The sequence below is a fragment of the Scyliorhinus torazame genome, chromosome 29, assembly GCF_047496885.1.
Source record: "Scyliorhinus torazame isolate Kashiwa2021f chromosome 29, sScyTor2.1, whole genome shotgun sequence".
In the NCBI taxonomy this organism is placed as follows: domain Eukaryota; kingdom Metazoa; phylum Chordata; class Chondrichthyes; order Carcharhiniformes; family Scyliorhinidae; genus Scyliorhinus; species Scyliorhinus torazame.
In genome coordinates, this window is record NC_092735.1 from 26,824,627 (window position 1) to 26,845,594 (window position 20,968).

Genomic DNA, 20,968 nt, shown 5'->3' on the forward strand with positions numbered 1-20,968 from the left:
TTCCGGTTGCGACTATGCCTAGGTAGGTCGCACGTTCGGCAGCTCCCACCGGGAACGGACTTTTGGGCTCTTCGGAGGGGCCCCAACGGCAATTGTTCGACGGCTTCCAGTGTGGGAAGGTGCCAGCAAGGTCCCCCCGACATTATATGGATTGGACCAGGAGTGGAGTGGCTAAAAAGGTGATTCTGATGCAGCGAAAAGTGCGAGGGAGGAAAAGCAAGATGGCGGCGGGTGGAGACCAAGCAGTGTGGTCGCAGGAGCAGCAGGAGTTTCTTAAACGCTGCTTTGAGGAGCTGAAGACCGAAATGCTGGTGCCAATGAAGGCGGCGATTGAGAAGCTTGTGGAGACCCAGAAGGCCCAAGGGGCGGCGATCCGGGAGGTGCGGCAAAAAGCTTTGGAGAACGAGGACGAGATTTGGGCCAGGCGGTGAAGGTGGAGGCGCACGAGGCGCTGCACAAGAGGTGGGCGGAAAAATTCGAGGACCTGGAGAATAGGTCGAGGAGGAAGAATCTTCGGATTCTGGGTCTCCCTGAAGGAGTGGAGGGGCCGATGCCGGGGCATATATGAGCACGATGCTCAATTCGCTGATGGGCGCGGGAGCTTTCCCGAGGCCCCTGGAGCTGGATGGGGCTCATCGGTCCTGGCAAGGAGACCCAAAGCCAACGAGCCGCCAAGGGCTGTAGTGGTGAGGTTCCACCGCTTTGTGGACAGAGTATGTCCTGAGATGGGCCAAAAAAGAGCGGAGCAGCAGGTGGGAGAACACGGAGATCTGAATTTATGAGGACTGGAGTGCGGAGGTGGCTAAGAAGACAGCTGGTTTCAAACGGGCTAAGGCGGTGCTCCATCGGAAGGGGGTGAAGTTCGGGATGCTGCAGCCAGCGCGATTGTGGGTCACGTTCCAAGATCAGCACCACTATTTTGAAACACCCGATGAGGCATGGAACTTTATACAGACTGAAAGGTTGGACTCAAATTGAGGGTTGGTCGTGGGGGCATGTTTACTGTGTTTACCGTGTTTGGGGAATGTTCTCTGGGTTTGAGTGCTGGGTGGGGATGGGTGAATGGATTTGATGTGGGGGCTGTGGGAGAGTGTGGGCGTCGGTGTTGGAGGGGCAGGGCCCCACAGAGGAAGGGGGGGGGGTGAAGGCCCGGGGATGGGGAGTTGGGGTAAGGCCGCAAAAAGGAGCTGTGCCAGAGGGGGCGGGGCCGGCTCAGGAAAGTGCGGGCATTTTCCTGCATTCGGGAAGAATGGGGGCGTGGCCGGTGGGGGGGGGGGGGGGGGGCAGTGCTGGAGAGGAGTGCACACTGACTGCCAAGGGGTGGGGGGATTCTCTCACTGGGGGGTCGATGGGATGGCGGGAGAGGCTGGGGTCAGCAGGAGTCAGCTGACTTAAGGGAGTGTCATGGGGGAGCAAAATGGCTGGATGAGGATCTAGCAGGGGGGATGGGGGGAACTGGGTTGCTGCTGTATTGGCCAAAAGGGAGCTGGAAGTAGGAGAGGTAGTTGGGGGGGTGGGGCGGGGGGGGGCGTCCGCCGCCTGGGGGACTGGAGGATGCGGGAGGCGCGGGCACGTGGCTGGCCGAGAAAAGGAGATGGCTAGTCGGCGGGGGCGAGTAGCCCCCCGATCCGGCTGATAACTTGGAATGTGAGGGGCCTGAACGGGCCGGTCAAGAGGGCCCGGGTGTTCGCGCACTTAAAGGGACTGAAGGCAGATGTGGTCATGCTCCAGGAGACACACCTGAAGGTGGCAGATCAGGTTAGGCTGAGAAAGGGATGGGTAGGGCAGGTCTTTCATTCAGGGCTGGATGCGAAGAACAGAGGGGTTGCAATACTGGTGGGGAAGCGGGTGTCGTTCGAGGCACTGAATATTGTAGTGGATAATGGAGGTCGATATGTGATGGTCAGCGGTAGGTTGCAGGGAGTGCGGGTGGTACCGGTGAACATATATGCCCCGAATTGGGATGATGCCGGATTTATGAAACGTATGCTGGGTCGGATTCCGGATCTGGAGGTAGGAAGCTTGATAATGGGGGGGGGGTCACGACTTCAACACTGTGCTGGACCCAGCACTGGACAGTTCTAGGTCCAGGACAGGTAAGAGGCTGGCTGCAGCCAAGGTGCTCAGGGGGTTTATGGACCAGATTGGGGGAGTGGATCCATGGAGGTGTGCCAGGCCGCTGGCCAGGGAATTTTCCTCCTTTTCCCACATCCATTGAGCCGACTCCCGGATAGATTTTTAAATTTTGAGTAGGACGCTGATCCCGAAAGTTGAGGGAATGGAATATTCAGCCATAGCCATCTCGGACCACGCCCCGCATTGGGTGGAGCTGGAGTTGAGGGAGGAGAGGGACCAGCGCCCGCTGTGGCTCCTCGATGTGGGACTGTTGGCGGATGAGGGGGTGTATTGAAAGATATTTGGAGGCCAACGACAACGGGGAGGTGCAGGTGGGGGTAGTCTGGGAGGCATTGAAGGCGGTGGTCAGGGGAGAGCTAATCTCCATTAGGGCCCACAGGGAGAAGAGAGAGGGGAGGGAGAGGTTGGTGGGGGAGATTCTAAGGGTAGACAGGAGGTATGCAGAGGCCCTCGAGGAGGGGCTACTCAAGGAGCGACGGAACCTCCAGACGGAATTCGACCTGTTGACCACTGGGAAAGCAGAGGCACAGTGGAGGAAAGCGCAGGGGGCGACGTACAAGTATGGGGAGAAGGCGAGTCGGATGCTGGCACATCAGCTTCGTAAGAGGGAGGCAGCGAGGGAGATTGGTGGAGTTGAGGATAGAGGGGGGAATACGGTGCAGAGTGCGGTGAGAATAAACAAGGTATTTAGGGACTTCCATGGGGATCTGTACAGGTCTGAGCCCCCAGCGGGGGAGGAGGGGATGCGACGATTCCTAGATCAGCTGAGGTTCCCGAGGGTGGAGGAGGAGGAGGTTGCTGGTTTGGGGGCGCCAATTGGGCTGGAGGAGCTGGTTAAAGGACTGGGGAGCATGCAGGCGGGGAAGGCCTGGGGCCGGATGGGTTCCCGGTTGAATTCTATAGGAAATACGTGGACCTGCTGGGCCCATTGCTAGTGAGGACTTTTAATAAGGCGAGGGAGGGATGGGACCTTGCCCTCGACAATGTCCAGGGCGCTGATTTCTTTGATCTTGAAGCAGGACAAGAATCCATTGCAATGTGGGTCGTATAGACCAATCTCGCTCCTCAATGTTGACGCTAAGTTGCTGGCGAAGGTGCTGGCTACGAGAATTGAGGACTGGATTCATGAGGACCAGACGGGATTTGTGAAGGGTAGGCAGCTAAACAAATGTGCGGAGGCTCCTCAATGTGATTATGATGCCCTCGGTGGAGGGGCAAGCGGAGGTAGTGGCAGCTATGGACGCGGAGAAGGCCTTTGTTCGGGTGGAGTGGGAGTATCTTTGGGAAGTACTGCGGTGGTTTGGGTTCGGGGAGGGGTTCATCAGCTGGGTCAGACTGCTATATAGAGCCCCGGTGGCGAGTGTGGCTACGAACCGGCGGAGGTCGGAGTACTTTCGGCTGTACCGGGGGACGAGGCAGACGTGCCCCTTGTCCCCCTTGTTTGCACCGGAATTGAGCCGTTGGTCATGGGACTGAGGGAGTCCAGGAAATGGAGGGGACTGGTCCGGGGGGAAAGGAACACCGGGTGTTGTTGTATGCCGACGACCTGTTGTTGTACGTGGCGGATCCAGTGGAGGGGATGGTGGAGTTCATGCGGATCCTTAGGGAGTTTGGGGACTTTTCGGGGTATAAACTCAACGTAGGGAAGAGTGAGCTCTTTGTGGTGCATTCAGGGGACCAGGGAAGGGGGATAGACGAGCTACCACTGAAGAGGGCGGAAAGGAGCTTTCGGTACCTACGATCCAAGTAACTAGGAGTTGGGGGGCCCTGCACAAGCTCAATTTGACGCAGTTGGTGGAGCAGATGAAGGAGGATTTTAAAAGGTGGGATATGCTGCCACTCTCACTAGCGGGTAAGGTGCAGCCAGTCAAAATGACGGCCCTCCCGAGGTTTCTCTTTGTGTTCCAGTGCCTTCCCATTATGATCCCCAAGGCCTTTTTCAAACGGGTAAGCAGGAACACCATGGGATTTGTGTGGGCAGATAAGACCCCGAGGGTGAAGAGAGTGTTTTTGGAGCGTAGCAGGGACAGGGGGGGGGCTGGCGCTGCCGAATCTGTGTGGCTATTATTGGGCAGCTAATGTGGCGATGATCCGTAAGTGGGTAATGGGGGGAGAGGGGGCGGTGTGGAAGAGGCTAGAGATGGCGTCCTGTGTGGGCACGAGCCTGAGGGTGCTGGTGACAGCACTGCTGCTGCTCTCGCCGACAAGGTACACCACGAGTCCAGTGGTGGCGACGGCACTGAAGATCTGGGGGCAGTGGAGGCGACACGGGCGAGGTAGGAGCCTCGGTTTGGTCCCCGATTCGGGAGAATCATCGGTACATCCTGGGAAGGATGGATGGGGGTTTTCGGAGCTGGCATCGGGCAGGGATTAGAAGAATGGGGGACCTGTTCATCGATGGGACGTTTGCGAGCCTAGGGGTGCTGGAGGAGAAGTTTGGGCTACCCCCGGGAAACGCTTTCAGGTACATGCAAGTGAAATCGTTTGTGAGGCAGCAGGTGAGGGAATTCCCGCTGCTTCCGGCACATGGGATTCAGGACAGGGTGATTTTGGGTGTATGGGTTGGAGAAGACTTCCGGTTGCGGCGATGCGGAGCTAAGCCGCACATTTCGGCAGCTCCCGCTAGAACGGACCTTTGGGCTCTCCGGAGGAGCCCCAACGGAATTTTGTTTGACCAAATCCCGTGTGGGAAGGTGAAGTAAGGTTCCCCTTCCGTTGTGTATGGAGGGGACTAGAAGTGGAGCGACGGAAAAAGAGGCTTTGGAGCAGCGGCAGAAACGAGGGGGAAAAGAGCAAGATGGCGGCGGGCGGAGATCGAGCAGCATGGGGGCCGGACCAGCAGGAGTTTCTCAGGTGCTGCGTGGAGGAGCTTAAAAAGGAGGTGCTGGCGCCAATGCTGTTGGCGATCGAGGGGCTGAAGGAGACCCAGAAGGCCCAGGCGGTAGAGCTCCGAGCGGTGGAGGAAAAAACTAACGGGAACGAGGACGAGATCTTGGGCCTGGCGGTGAAGATGGAGGCGCACGAGGCGCTGCACAAGAGGTGGGCCGAGAGATTCGAGGTCCTGGAGAACAGGTCACGGAGGAAGAATCTCTGGATTCTGGGTCTCCCCGAAGGAGTGGAGGGGGCTGATGCCGGGGCGTATGTGAGCACGATGCTCCATTCGCTGATGGGTGCGGAGGCCTCTCCGAGTCCCCTGGAGCTAGAAGGGGCTCACCGGGTCCTGGCGAGGAGACCCAAGGCTGGCAAGCCGCCAAGGGCGATAGTGGCGAGGTTCCATCGTTTCGCGGACAGAGAGAGTGTCCTGAGATGGGCCAAGAAGGAGCAGAGCAGTAGATGGGAAAATGCAGTGATCCGAGTCTACCAGGACTGGAGCGCGGAGGTGGCAAAGAGGAGAGCTTCAACCAGACCAAGGCGGTGCTGCATAAAAAAAGGGTGAGATTCGGAATGCTGCAGCCAGCGCGACTGTGGGTCACTTATCAGGACCGACGCCCCTATTTCGAAACACCAGAAGAGGCTTGGACCTTTATCCAAACGGAAAAATTGGACTTGAACTGAAAAATTGGACTTGGACTTGGAATGTGAGAGGCCTAAATGGGCCGGTTAAGAGGGCCCAAGTGTTCGCGCACTTAAAGGGACTGAAGGCAGACGTGGTCATGCTTCAGCAGGTCAGGTAAAGGAAGGGATGGGTGGGACAGGTATTCCATTCGGGGCTGGATGCCAAGAATAGAGGGGTGGCAATACTGGTGGGGAAGCGGGTGTCGTTTGAGGCCAAGAACATAGTAGCGGACAATGGAGGCGATACGTGATGGTGAGCGGTAGGTTGCAAGGGATGGGGGTGGTATTGGTAAATGTACACGCCCCGAATTGGGACGGTGCTGGATTCATGAAACGGATGTTGGGGCGTATTCCGGACTTGGAGGTAGGAAGCTTGGTATGGGTTGGAGGAGGCAAGGTTTCGGCGATTTACCAGGAGCTGAAGGAAGAGGAGGAGGCCTTGGTGGAGGAGTTAAAGGGCAAGTGGGAGGAGGAGCTTGGGGAGGAGATAGATGAGGATCTGTGGGCTCATGCCCTGAGTAGGGTTAATTCTTCCTCCTCTTGCACCAGGCTCAGCCTAATACATTTCAAAGTTACTCACAGAGCGCACATGACAGGGGCGAGGTTGAGTAGGTTCTTTGGGGTGGAGGACAGATGTGGGAGGTGCTTGGGGAGCCCAGCAAATCACGTCCATATGTTCTGGTCGTGCCCGGCGCTGGATGGGTTTTGGAGGGGTTTTGCGAGGACTATGTCCAAGGTGGTGCACGCCCGGGCCAAGCCGAGCTGGGGATTGGCATTATTTGGGGTATCGTGCGAGCCGGGAGTGCAGGAGGCGAAAGAGGCCGGTATTCTGGCTTTTTCGTCCCTGGTAGTCCGGCGGAGGATTTTGCTACTATGGAAAGATGCGAAGCCCCCTAGTGTGGAAGCTTGGATCATGACAAAGCAGGGTTCATCAAGTTGGAGAGGATAAAGTTTGCCTTGCGAGGGTCTGTGCAAGGGTTCCTCAGGCGGTGGCAACCGTTCCTAGACTATCTCGCGGAGCGTTAGGAGGAGGTCAGCAGCAGCATCCCAAGGGGGGTCTTTTGGGGTGGTGTTTGAGTGAAGGTGGGGGGGGGGGGGGGTGGTTCCCTATTTGTGTTCTTAAATGTTATATGGGGGTTATTGTATATGGGGGAAATCCAATGTATAATTTCTGCTTATTGTGTTCTTGTTTCTTTCTTTTTGTTGGGGCAGGTTTTGTTGAAGATTTGTTGAAAAACTGGAATAAATATATTTTTTTAAAAAGAAGAATGAGGGGGGATCTTATAGAGACATAAAATTCTAACAGGACTAGACAGGGTAGATGCAGGGAAGATGTTACCAATGATAGGTGTGTCCAGAACCAGGTGTCACATTCTCAGGATTCAGGGTAAACCATTTCGGACAGAGATAAGGAGACACCTCTTCACACAAAGAGTGGTGAGCCTGTGGAATTCATTACCACAGGAAGTAGTTGATGCTAAAACTTTGAATATATTCAAGAGGCGGCTGGATATAGCACTTGGGGAGAATGGGATCCAAGATATGGGGAGAAAGCAGGATTAGGCTATTGAGGTGGATGATCAGCCATGATCGCGATGAATGGCGGAGCAGGCTCGAAGGGCCAAAAGGCCTCCTCCTGCTCCTATCTTCTATGTATCTAAACCCCTGCAAAACAGATGTACCGTTTTGGATGCTGTTGAGGGGAATGGCTTCTCGGAGGATAACCGCAGCAACCAAATTCGTAACACCACAATAGGCTCTGCTGCGCAGGGGAGGGGCAAAAGGTGTAGATAGACATTTCTGTGGCTGCAAAAGAGACTCCAGGATGGTACGTTGCCTCCCTCGTGCTAGGGTCAAGGATGTCTCTTGAGTAGTTACAGGACATTCTGAAAGGGGAGGGTGAACAGACAGTGGTCGTGGTGCACATTGGTACAAACAACATGGGTAAAAAAAAAAGGATGGGCTCCTAAACGCAGAGTATAGGGAGCTAGGAACCAAGTTGAAAAGTAGGACCTCAAAAGTAGTGATCTCAGGATTACTACCAGTGCCACGTGGTAGTCAGAGTAGAAACAACAAGGATAAATACATGGAAGAAGAGATGGTGTGAAGGGAAGGGTTGCAGATTCCCGATGTAAGGATTCAGAGGAGGGGAAATAAAGAACAAGGAAAATAAGAAAAGTGATAGGCAGAGTAATCAAGGACCAGAATTTAAAAAAAAAGAAAAGGAACGTTCATAGAATCATAGAATTCCTACAGTGCAGAAGGAGGCCATTCAGCCCATCGGTCTGCGCCGACCCTCTGAAAGAGCACCCCAACAAGGCCCACTCCCCCATCCGACTCCGTAACACCATCTTCCCGTTGGGCACTAAGGGGGAATTTAACCAGTTCAATCCACCAAACCTATACATCTTTGGACTGTAGGAGAAAACCGGAGCACCCGGAGGAAACCCACGCAGACATTGGGGGAGGTGGGGGGTTCAAACTCCACACAGTCACCCAAGGCCAGAATTGAACCCAGGTCCCTGCCACTGTGAGGTAGCAGTGCTAACCACCATGCTGCCCCATTAAAAGAACTAGCCTTAAGGTTTTGTACCTGAATGCTCAGGGCTTTCGAAATAAAATGGATGAATTAGCTGCGCAGATAGCTGAACATCGGTGTGATATAGTTGAGATTACGGAGACATGGCTCCAAGGTGACCAAGGATGGGAACTAAACATTGAGGGCTGTTCAGTGTTTATTCAGTTGTCGAGCTGCAGTCATCCGCATTCCATTACTCTCCTGATTTGTGCCATGGAAATAGTGGATTGGCTTTGGGGAGTCAGGTCGTGAGTTCGCCGCTGCAGAATTCCCAGCCTCTGACCTGCTCCCGTAGTCACAGTATTTATATGGACGGTTCAATTCAGTTTCTAGCCAATGTTGATAGTGGGGAATTCAGTGTTGGTAATGCCTTTGAAAGTCATGGGGGAAATGGTTATATTCCGTTTTGTTGGAGATGATCATTGGCTGGCATTGTGTGGCACAAATATCACCTATTTTATCAGCCCAGGCCTGAATGATATCCAGGTCTTACTTCATATGGGACAAGGCCAGCTTCAGTATCTGAGGAGTTGCGAATGACGGTGAAGATTACCCAATCATTAGTGAATGATCGGTGAATCGTCCCCACTCCTGATCTTACGATGAGGGAAGGTTATTGATGAAAGCAGCTGAAAGTGGATGGGTTTAGGACACGACCCTAAGGAAACCGAGAGATGTCCTGGGACTGAGATGATTGCTCTCCCAACAACCACAACCGTCTTTCTTTCCGCTAGGCAGGACTCCTACCAGTGAAGAGTTTCCCCCTGATTCCCATTGACTCCAATTTTGCCAGGGCTTCTTGATGCCACAGTCAGTCAAGTGCTGCCTTGATATCCGGGGCAGTCACTCTCGCCTCAGCTCCGAAATTCAGCTCTTCTGAACATGTTTGGATCAAGGATTTAATGAGGTCAGGAGCCAACGGCCCTGCACTTAGGGTTGTGATTCTTGAAAATTTCTACCCACTGTTGAATAAGTTCAAGGCCCAGATAAATAGATATTTGGACACTTCTGGGGATGCAGGGATAGGGCGGGAATCGGAGCTGAGGTAGATCAGCTGTAATCCTATTGAATGACGCAGGAGGATGAGGAGCTGTACAGCCTACACTTTATAAAAAAAAAAAAAAATTTTTTTTAAATTAAGAGTACCCAATTCAATTTTTCCAATTAAGGGGCAATTTAGCGCGGCCAATCCACCTAACCTGCACATCTTTGGGTTGTGGGGGCGAAACCCACGCAAGCACGGGGAGAATGTGAAAACTCCACACAGACGGTGACCCAGAGTCGGGATCGAACCTGGGACCTCGGCTCCGTGAGGCAACAGTGCTGCCCTGTACAGCCTATACTTGGTCCTATTTCTTATGTTGTAAGTTGTAATTCCCTCTCTCTCTCTCTCTCTCTCTCTCTCTCTCTCTCTCTCTCTCTCTCTCTCTCTCTCTTTCCCCCCCCCACTCCCCCCGAATCCATTATGGGCTAATTTACAGCATAGGAACAGATAGTTCTGTCTAACTGCTCTGTGTCCAAGTTGCTCTCACTCTGCTTATGGTTGAGGAGATACTGAGGCGTAGATCTACCTGTGTTCGGACCAAGATTAGAAGCTAAAATCATCCTGTGTTTATGGCTCAGCTACTCTTTTGCTTTCGCCAGCTGAATCATTGAGGAGCTCTGTTTCATAGAATTTACAGTGCAGAAGGAGGCCATTCGGCCCATCGAGTCTGCACCGGCTCTTGGAAAGAGCACCTTACCCAAGGTCCACACCTCCACCCTATCCCCATAACCCAGTAACCCCACCCTACACTAAGGGCAATTTTGGACAATATGGGCAATTTAGCATGGCCAATCCACCTAACCCGCACATCTTTGGACTGTGGGAGGAAACCGGAGGAAACCCACGCACACACTGGGAGGATGTGCAGACTCCGCACAGACAGTGACCCAAGCCGGAATCGAACCTGGGACCCTGGAGCTGTGAAGCATTTGTGCTATCCACAATGCTACCGTGCTGCCGTGTGTTTAAACAGTACGACAGCATATGGGGAATGTCAAGTGAAATGCCGTTTACTGTCATGCTTCAAGTGCCTCGCCTTCATAAGACCATGATGTGGAGATGCCGGCGTTGAACTGGGGTGAGCACAGTAAGAAGTTTTACAACACCAGGTTAAAGTCCAACAGGTTTGTTTCAATGTCACTAGCTTTTAAACAAAGAACAAAGAAATGTACAGCACAGGAACAGGCCCTTTGGCCCTCCAAGCCCGTGCCGACCATGCTGCCCGACTAAACTACAATCTTCTACACTTCCTGGGTCCGTATCCCTCTATTCCCATCCTATTCATGTATTTGTCAAGATGCCCCTTAAATGTCACTATCGTCCCTGCTTCCACCACCTCCTCCGGTAGCGAGTTCCAGGCACCCACTACCCTCTGCGTAAAAAAACTTGCCTCGTACACCTACTCTAAACCTTGCCCCTCTCACCTTAAACCTATGCCCCCTAGTAATTGACCCCTCTACCCTGGGGAAAAGCCTCTGACTATCCACTCTGTCTATGCCCCTCATAATTTTGTATACCTCTATCAGGTCTCCCCTCAACCTCCTTCGTTCCAGTGAGAACAAAGATAATAATCGCTTATTGTCACAAGTAGTCTTCAATGAAGTTACTGTGAAAAGTCCCTAGAAGCCACATTCCGGCGCCTGTTCGGGGAGGCCAATACGGGAATTGAACCCACGCTGCTGGCCTGTTCTGCATTACAAGCCAGCTGTTTAGCCCACTGCTAAACCAGCCCCTTTCGGAGCGCTGCTCCTTCCTCAGGTGACCAAGCAAGGTATTCAAAGCAACATTTCTCCTGTCTATTGCATGCGTTAATATTTACTTTTAGTGGGCAGCACAGTGGCTCAGTGGGTTAGCCCTGTAGACTCACGGCGCCGAGGTCCCAGGTTCGATCCCGGCTCTGGGTCACTGTCCGTGTGGAGTTTGCACATTCTCCCCGAGTTTGCGTGGGTTTCGCCCCCACAACCCAAAGATGTGCAGGCTAGGTGGATTGGCCATGCTAAATTGCACCTTAATTGGAAAAAATGAATTGGGTAAGTAAATTTTTTTTAAAAATTTACTTTTAAACATCTATCCTAGCCAAGCTTATTTTTATAGCTCCACTGTGTTCTGCACTAAGTGTCATTTTCCTTTTCTATTCCTCCAGGTATTACGACGTCCCCATTGTAACTCTGGATTTTTCCTCCCTGTATCCATCTATAATGATGGCCCATAACCTTTGTTACACCACCCTGCTGAAGTCAGGTGCTGTGGAGAAATACAAGTGAGTTGTGTAGCTTTTCAAAGTTGACATGCCTGACATGATCATTGAGGTGGTTGAGTTGCAGCCTTAGTTGGTGCCTCATGGCGCCGAGGAACCGGGTGCGACCCCGGCCCCGGGTCGCTAAATGTAAATTGAGTACGCTAAATGTAAATTTTTAAAAAATAAAAGAATCCTCGATGATGAGTGACTATTCACCATCACTGACAAGTCTGACCCTGACTTTGTCTGATTGCCGTTAACAGAAAAATCCCATCAGTCATCGCTGGTGTAGAAATCTTGTGTTTTTTCTTTCTCTGCTGTTCTTTAGTCCTGAGTCATTTTAGCCAGTTGTCACGCTGTCTGGAAATGGCTACCCTTTTCAAAACTCGACTGAATGTTTCAGCAGCAATGTATTTTTCTGCTGAGTCATTTGAGGCACCAAGCAGTGAATTTTCCTTGCTAAGCCTCGCACCCTCAGGCGTTTGGGATACTTGCCTTACCAGCACGCTAGCACAGTGGTTAGCACTGTTGCTTCACAGCACCAGGGTCCCAACTCGATTCCTGGCTTGGGTCACTGTCTGTGCGGAGTCTGCACGTTCTCCCCGTGTCTGCGTGGGTTTCCTCTGGGTGCTCCGGTTTCCTCCCACAAGTCCCGAAAGACGCGCTGTTACGTGAATTGGACATTCTGAATTCCCCCTCTGTACCCGAGCAGGCGCCGGAATGTGGCGACTAGGGGCTTTTCACAGTAACTTCGTTGCAGTGTTAATGTAAGCCTACTTGTGACAATATAGATTATTATTATTATTAGCCGAGGCATAGAATATAGGATGCAGGAAAGTTATGCTGGAGATGTATGTAACACTCGTTGGGCCACATTATAGGAAGGATGTGATTGCACGAGAGAGGGTGCAGAGGAGATTCACCAGGATGTTGCCTGGGCTGGAGCGGTTCAGCTGGTTAGGCTCGAGTTTTCCTTGGAGAGGAGAAGGCTGAGGTTTACAAAATTGTGGGGGGAGGGGGTGGGAGGAGACATAGGGTAGATGGGAAAAGTTTTTCCCCTTGGTAGAGAGGTCAATACCAGGGGTGTAAATAAAATAAATAAATAATCTTTATTGTCACAAGTAGGCTTACATTAACGCTGCAATGAAGTTACCGTGAAAAGCCCCTAGTCTTCACATTCCGGCGCCTGTTGGGGTACACAGGGAGAATTCAACATTTTCAGCTGGTACGGGAATTAGATTTAAGGTAAAGGATTTAGAGGGGATTAGAGGAAATCCCCAGAGGGTGCTAGGAATCTGGAGCTAACAGCCTGAAAGGGTGGTATAGGTGGTGATCCTCGCCACATTTAAGAAGCATTTGGATGAGCACTTTGAAATGCCGCAGCATACAAGGCTACGGACCAAGTGCTGGGAAATGGGATTTGAATGGATAGGTGCTTGATGGGTGATGCAGACAAGGTGGTCCGAAGGTCCTCGTTCTGCACTGTAAAGCTCTATGACTCAAAAACATAAGTGTGTTAGAGGCTTTGGGTTCCTCGAGGGTGATAGCAAAACATGTCTGGAATAATAATATCGTGATAAAGTTGAAGCTCAATTTTCTTTAATGAAAAGACCGTTATTTATTATATTTTGGATTTCTCCCCCCCCCCCCCCCCCGCCGTCCTCTTCTACCTTCTCCCCTTCAAGTTTTTCCTCCGATCAATTCATTAAGACTCCAACGGGTGACCACTTTGTCAAAGCTTCAGTGCGGAAGGGCCTACTTCCAGAAATCTTGGAAAACCTTCTGTCTGCAAGGAAAAAGTGAGTACAGTGGCCTTAAGAGTTTTGGAATAATATATCTTCACTCAGGAGCTGTAATCGTCAGACTTGCTTTGGAACTGGGGATGATTGAAATTCAGTTAAATCTCCTCACTGATCAGCTTGGTCCAATTTTACACTATCAACCGAGGTAATCGGCAATGGAAACAAGAGACGAGTTGAGGGATTTGTTTTTTTTTTAACGCTGTGAGTTATTATAATCTCTAACACGCTGCCTGAAAGGGAGGATTGATTTCTGGAAGGGTGAGGCTGGTTATAGGAGAGATTGAGTGGAATAAGCCTGTGTTCCCTGATGTGGGGCAGCACGGTAGCATTGTGGATAGCACAATTGCTTCACAGCTCCAGGGTCCCAGGTTCAATTCCGGCTTGGGTCACTGTCTGTGCGGAGTCTGCACATCCTCCCCGTTTGTGCGTGGGTTTCCTCCGGGTGCTCCGGTTTCCTCCCACAGTCCAAAGATGTGCAGGTTAGGTGGATTAGCCATGATAAATTGCCCTTAGTGTTCAAAATTACCCATAGTGTTGGGTGGGGTTACTGGGTTATGGGGATAGGGTGGAGGTGTTGACCTTGGGTAGGGTGCTCTTTCCAAGAGCCGGTGCAGACTCGATGGGCCAAATGGCCTCCTTCTGCACTGTAAATTCTATGATCTATGTTTCGAGGAATGAAAAGTGATCTCATTATATAAAATGCTGAAGAGGACGTGACAGGTTAGATAATACTGGGCTGTTTCCCCTGGCCTGTAAGTGTAGGACCAAGAGTTAGGATAAGGGACCATAAGACATGGGAGCAGAATTAGGCCACTCGGCCCATCGAGTCTGCTCCACCATTCAATCATGGCTGACATTTTCTCATCCCCATTCTCCTACCTTCTCCCCATAACCCCTGAACTCCTTATTAATTAAGCCAACCATACAGGACTGAGCTGAGGGACAAAAAAAACCCACTGATTAGCCCACATCTCGAGCACTGTGAGTAGTCCAGAGCATCGCATCATTTTTTTTTTTAAAAAACCATATATACACAGCAAATTCCGGGTGCTCTGGTTTCCTCCCACAAGTTCCGAAGGACGTGCTTGTTGGGTAATTTGGACATTCTGAATTCTCCCTCGGTGTACCCGAGGCGCCGGAGTGTGGCGACTAGGGGATTTTCACAGTAACTTCATTGCAGTGTTAATGTGAGCCTACTTGTGACAATAATAAAGATTATTATTATTATTTTTATTTTTATTAAGAACAAAAGCGGGGGCAGCATGGTGATGCGCCTGGTGAGCCCTGCTGCCTCACGGCGCCGAGGTCCCAGGTCCGATCCCAACTCTGGCTCACTGTCCGTGTGGAGTTTGCACATTCTCCCATATTTGCGTGGGTTTCGCCCCCACAACCCAAAGATGTGCAGGGTAGGTGGATTGGCCACGCTAAATTGCCCCTTAATTGGAAAAAATAAATTGGGTTCTCTAAATTTAAAAAAAAAAAGAAGAAAAGCAAAAAACAACTGCAGCAAACAGCCAAAACATCCTGACCCCCCCCCCTCAAAAAAATTTCCCCACACTACCCCCTGCCAACTAGGTGTCTGACCCCCCCCCTTTTTTTTAACTTTTAACCCAGACCACCCCCAGGGAAGGCGGCATGATGGCACAGCGGTCAGCACTGCTGCCTCATGGTGCCAAGGATCCGGGTTCGACCCCGGCCCCGGTCACCGTCCGTGCGAAGTTTGCCCAGTGTCTTTGTGCATCTTGCTCCCGTAACCCAAAGACGGGTAAGTGGATTAGGCACGCTAAAATTGCCTCTTAATTGGAATTTTTTTTAAAAAACAGACCCCCCCCCCCCCTACAGTCGCCCCAGAGCATCACATCTTATTGGCCTTGGAGGGAGCACAGCGTAGATTTACCAGAAACTATGCCTGAACTCGGAGGGTTAAATTATGAGGAGAGTTTACACAAACTATGGTTTTATTCCCGGGAATTTAGAAGGTTCTGGTGTAATTTGATCCAAGGTTTGCAGATATTAAGTGGAATAGGTAGGGTAGATCGAAAAGAAAGGTAGATTTCTGCAGGTTCGGGCAGGACTAGGGCACATTATCTAAAATTTGGAGCCGCATCTTTCAGGAGTGAAATTAGGAAACTCTTCTCCCCCCAAAAAAGGGTGATAGATGTTTAGAACATAAACTTGAACACGTGATTGAAGCATATAATATCCTGAGGGGTGCTGACAGGGTGAATGTGGAGTGGATGCTTCCTCTTGTGGGCAAATCTAGAAGCATGGTTGGGAGGGGGGGTCATTGTTAAAAGAAAAGGGGTCACCCATTTAAAATGGAGATGAGGTGGCATTTTCTCCCTTGAGAGTTGTGAATCTGGAACTTCCTTCCTGAGAAGGCAGTGGAAACAGAATATTTAAATGTTTTTAAGGCAGAGGTGGTTTGATTCTTGGTGAGCAAGGTAATCGCGAGTGGGCAGGATGCAGGTTTGAGGTCACTATCGGATCAGCCATGATCTTAATAAATGGCGGAGCAGGTTTGAGGGGCTGAATGGCCTCCCTCCTGCTCCTTGTCCCACAAATAGCCGTTAATGTCAGATCAATTTTCATTTTGAAACTGGGATTGATGGATTTTTGATAACCAAAGGTATTAAGGGATATGGGGCAAAGGTGCATGTGGCTGTTATGTCACAGATCAGGCAAATTATTGAATGGTGGAACAACCTTGAGGGGCTAAATGGCCCATTCTTGGTTCTGTTCACCTCCCAAATTTTGATTCTTGGTTGTTGGGGAAATATTGATATATTTTGCATCGGTATGAGCATCAAGTGCTCTCAGGTCAGGAATATATATATTGTGGGTGGCACAGTGGTTGTGCCTACGGCACTGAGGACCCGGGTTCTATCCCGGCCTCGGGTCACTGTCCGCGTGGAGTTTGCACATTCTCCCCGTGTCTGCGTGGGTCTCACCCCCACAACCCAAAAAGATGTGCAGGGTCGGTGGATTGGCCACGCTAAATTTATCTTAATTGAAAAAGTAATTTTTTAAAAAACGAATGTATATCGTATGTGGATTAAACCAATATCCACTCCTCTATAACATGCTGTAACAATATTTTTGGGTGAGTAATGCTAACCGGATCCATGCTGGTTGGTGAAGTTAAAACAAAGGCGCATCTGCTTTCTTGGGAGAGTTTATCGACTTAGTTCATAGTTAACACTGCTCCAACTCACCAACCTCACAGGTATCTCCATTTATTCCCTTTTGGGGAAAACAAAGATCAAATCAACAAATTAATGGAGTAGAGCCCCATATTTCCATTTATAGGTGTGCATTACCTGTTTAATAATGTGATTGCCATTAAACTGAACAATTTAATTAATAAGACATTACAGGTAATGGCCTTGCACAAAGTTGGGCGATTTTACTTTCCGTTTTGTTGGATTTTTGGGTGATTTTGCCTGTTTGTGCCATAGTTTGTGTTTGAGGCTTAACCATGTGGACGCGCCACATATAGAACGAGTGTGATGTTTGGCCTGCTGACCTGGGACTACATTCAAACCAGAGGCTAGAGTTGGAAGGACAGCATTTTGTAGCATCCAATCCCTGGATAATTGCAGTAATGTGTTTCTAATTGTCACTTAAATCACCTCCCAACACTCAAGAGCAAAGGCAGAACTAAAGAAAGAGACAGACCCATTCAAACAAAAGGTTCTCGATGGTCGACAACTCGCCCTGAAAGTGAGCGCAAATTCGGTGTATGGGTTCACTGGAGCACAGGTCGGCAAACTACCTTGCCTGGAAATATCACAGGTGAGTTTTGACATTTTCTGTTCTTGTTCTGCAGGAAACTGTTTGGTTTAGGAAGGTCTTTGTATAAGTTTATTTATGTACAGTAAGAAGTCTTACAACACCAGGTTAAAGTCCAGCAGGTTTATTTCGAATCACTAGCTTTCAGAGCGTAGCTCCTTCATTGGGTGAGTGAAGAGGTGGGTTCCACAAGTACGTATATAGACAAATTCAATGATGCAAGATGATACTTTGAATGTGCAGGCAATTAAGTCTTTACAGGTCCAGATGATGCGACTGGAGAGAAGGATAAACCCAGGTTAAAGAGGTATGAATTGTCTCAAGCCAGGACAGTTGGTAGGATTCACAAGCCTAGGCCAGATGGTGGGGGTTAATGTAATGAGACATGAATCCAAGGTCCCGGTTGAGGCCGCACTCATGCGTGCAGAAGTTGGCTATCTGTTTCTGCTCGGCGATTCTGCGTTGTCGTGCGTCCTGAAGGCCGCCTTGGAGAACGCTTACCCGAAGATCAGAGGCCAAATGCCCTTGACTGCTGAAGTGTTCCCCAACTGGAAGGGAACATTCCTTCCTTTATTTTTGTGGGAAAGGGTTTTCATGATCCCAACAGTTGCAAGAAACCACAGGAATTGATGGGTCATATAGTCAAACTGTCATAAGTGGTGATAGTGCATTTAAGGAGCAGTGCCAGTAAGGTTTGAAATTGTTCTGAAATTGGGCTAAATTGAATGTGAAAACTGTAGAAAACTAACCAGAAACTTTGCTGGATTGGCGTGAACTGGTGATCTTCAGGGAAGGAATTTGCCACTCCTACCCAGACTGGTCACAGGTGAGCCCAGCCTTGAACATAGATGATTCTAAATGCAACTCAGTTGTAACACAATTGCTTCAAGACGGTGGCTCTCCACTGACACCCCGTGTGGCCACTGGGCGTCACCAGAATTGTTGACAAGCCAAGAACAAAATGAAAAGGAAGAATGAGGGTGTCAGGTAATGCTCCAATGCTGCACCCAGTATGTTGTTAAAGATTGTGTCTCTTATATCTCTGCTGATCATTCGAGCTAGGATTTCCCCATGCCAATTGTTCTTAATCTCAGTCATGCTGAGGTGTAAGGGGGATATTGAGCTGTTGAGTGGGCGGCACAGTGGTTAGCACTGTTGTTTCACAGTGCCAGGGACCTGGGTGCGATTCCCGGCTTGGGTCGCTGTATGTGCGGGGTCTGCACGTTCTCCCCGTGTCTGCGTGGGTTTCCTCCAGGTACTCCGGTTTCTCCTCAGGTGAATTGGACATTCTGAATTCTCCCTCGGTGTACCCGAACAGGCGCCGAAGTGTGGCGACTAGGGGATTTTCACAGTAACTTCATTGCAGTGTTAATGTACACCTACTTGCAACAGTAAAAAGATTACTAAAAAAGAGAAGAAATATCAAAGGGACAGACTTACAAACTGTTTGTCTCAATCAGCTGTAGGGCAACATTGACAGATCTGTGCCAAGACGTATTTCCCAGTCTGTCTCTCTTGACTTGAAAGTTGTGTGACACCGAGGAGGAGGCGACTGACCCAGGCGTGAGAATATAATACTTTGGTATTGTACGTAATTGTGCAATGGAACTAAAATAACACCCTAGAACTTTTCTTCTAAGAATTTTGGTTCATGAAGGATGAGTAAAAACATAAAAGATTAAAAAGGGAAATGTTTGCTTTATTGATACAATAACAGCAGTGAGAAGCAAGTTGAAGTGTTGAAATGTTTTAAAAAGCAACTTCTCACCAAGAACAGATTCTCCAACACTGAGATTTTTTAAATGGCTGTAACAAATATGCGTGATATAGATATATATATATATATATATATATACACACACACACACGTCCAAGCTGTGTAAAGTCCGGAGATTGCAGTTTTGTGATGACTCCTGTCATATGTTCTCAGAGGGCGACTGTGGTTAAGCTGTGCAGGAAGTTGTGTTGAGCAGGATAAGATGTTGTAAATCCGTTTGTCAGCAGCATCTTTGCTCGCCCTCTTCTGTTTCATTTTCCAAGGAGTGTCTTTAGGATTCTTCTTGGTGCTCCAGACACACGGCTTGCTGGAGTGGTTTCATATTGTTTTGCTGTCCTTTGCCTGAATACCGCAACGTCATCTTGCTTTTGCGTTGTGTCTTTGACACAAAACATCCCCGGGCTCGTCACAGGATCAAACGTTTGTACGAGATATTAGGATAGGCAACAAAACGATTGGTTGAAGGGGACGGCATTAAGGAGCATTTTAAGGGAGGAGCGAGTGATGCATATTTAGGGAGGGAATCCAGTAGCTAGGTACCCAGGCAGCTGAAGGCATAGTTGTCATCGAGGCACGGTAAATTATGTATGCACAGGAGGCCAGGACTGGAGCTGATTGGCGATCTTGGCAGGCCTTAGGGCTGGAGCAGGTACGGGCATGAGAATTTTTAAATCCTTTCGTCAGGGTATGGTTCCACAAGCACGTACACCAGGTCAACACTGTCTATCACAGCTGAGCCCTAATCTTGTCGTCTTCAAACACTGTGCACATTTTCACGGAAGACTGAGATCAGCAGTGGGACAGCTGGCTGATTTCAGCCCTCTGCTCTCAGGCCGGTGCCCCGCCATTGCCCCAGCCAAGATAAACTAATTCTGTACAGCCAGAGAACAATCCTGAGTTTTTCTTGGAATATGATTACACTGGGGTGAGAGATTTCGGTTAAGTGCAAGGACTAGAAAAGCAACAACTTCTTGCATTTAATGCAGTGAAACGTCCAAAGGTGATTCACAGAAGCGTTATCCAACCCAATTTATCACGGAGCCCCACATGGAGGTACGAGGAATGGTGACCAAAACCCTGGACAAAGTATTTTAATGTAAGAGACAGAAATAGAGAAGTGGAAAGGAATTTCCAGAGGTTAGGACCTTGGCAATGGGAGACACAGCCATCAATTACAGAGGGATTATTATTGAAGATGTGCATGAGGGCAGAAATTTGAAAGAGCGCAGAGGTCAGGTGGCTTGTAGAGTTGCAGGAGGTTACAAAGACAGGGCAGGAATAAGCCCGTGTGAAGGAGTTTAAATTCTGGGCTGAGAATTTTTATATTGAGACTTTGCTAAACTTCGAGCCAATGCAAGTCAAGAGGACACGAGTGATGGGTGAAAGGAACTTGGTGCGAGTTAGGATACAGCCAGCAGAGTTCTGTATGAGTTCAGGTTAATGTATGGTGAAAAACGGAAGACTGGTCAGGAAGGTGTTATTTGGATTGGAACATTTGTGCTACACAAGTGCTAGGCAAGCAAGAGAATTTAACTATCTCCCCATGTGTGGTCAATCCACCTAGCCTGCTCATCGTTTTTGGGTTGTGGGAGTGAGACCCAACAAACAAGGACAGTGACCCGGGGCTGGGATTGAATCTGGGTCCTCGGCGCCATGAGGCAGCAGTGCGAACCACTGCACCACGGTGCCGCCCCACAAAGCAAACCCACTTGTTTGGCGCCCCATCCACCACCTTCAACATTCCCTACCTCCACCACAGGCAGCAGTGTGGACTATCTATAAGATGAACTGTGGCAAGTCACCGGGGTTCCTTCAAGAGCATCTTCCAATCCTGCGATCTCTATCATCTAAAAGGACAGGGGCAGCAGATGCACGAGAATACCACCACCTGCAAGTTTCCCTCAAAGTCACCACCATCCTGACTTGGGACAATGTCGCCGTTCCTTCAGGGTCAAAACTGTGGGACTCGCTCCCTAACATCACTGTGGGTGTACCTACTATACACGGACTGCAGCGGTTCAAGAAGGCAGCTCACTACCGCCTT

General features: G+C 50.0%; 1 protein-coding gene across 2 annotated transcripts in view; it reads left to right on the forward strand.

Moving 5' to 3' along the window:
* Positions 1-20,968, forward strand: part of LOC140403966 (DNA polymerase delta catalytic subunit-like) — a 306,416-nt gene that overhangs the window by 194,913 nt on the left and 90,535 nt on the right. For both annotated transcript variants that reach the window (XM_072492263.1, XM_072492264.1), the window contains exons 24-26: positions 11,458-11,574; positions 13,239-13,352; positions 17,003-17,150. In XM_072492263.1, the coding sequence (XP_072348364.1) occupies positions 11,458-11,574; positions 13,239-13,352; positions 17,003-17,150 (379 nt within the window). The remainder of the gene's footprint in view (positions 1-11,457; positions 11,575-13,238; positions 13,353-17,002; positions 17,151-20,968) is intronic.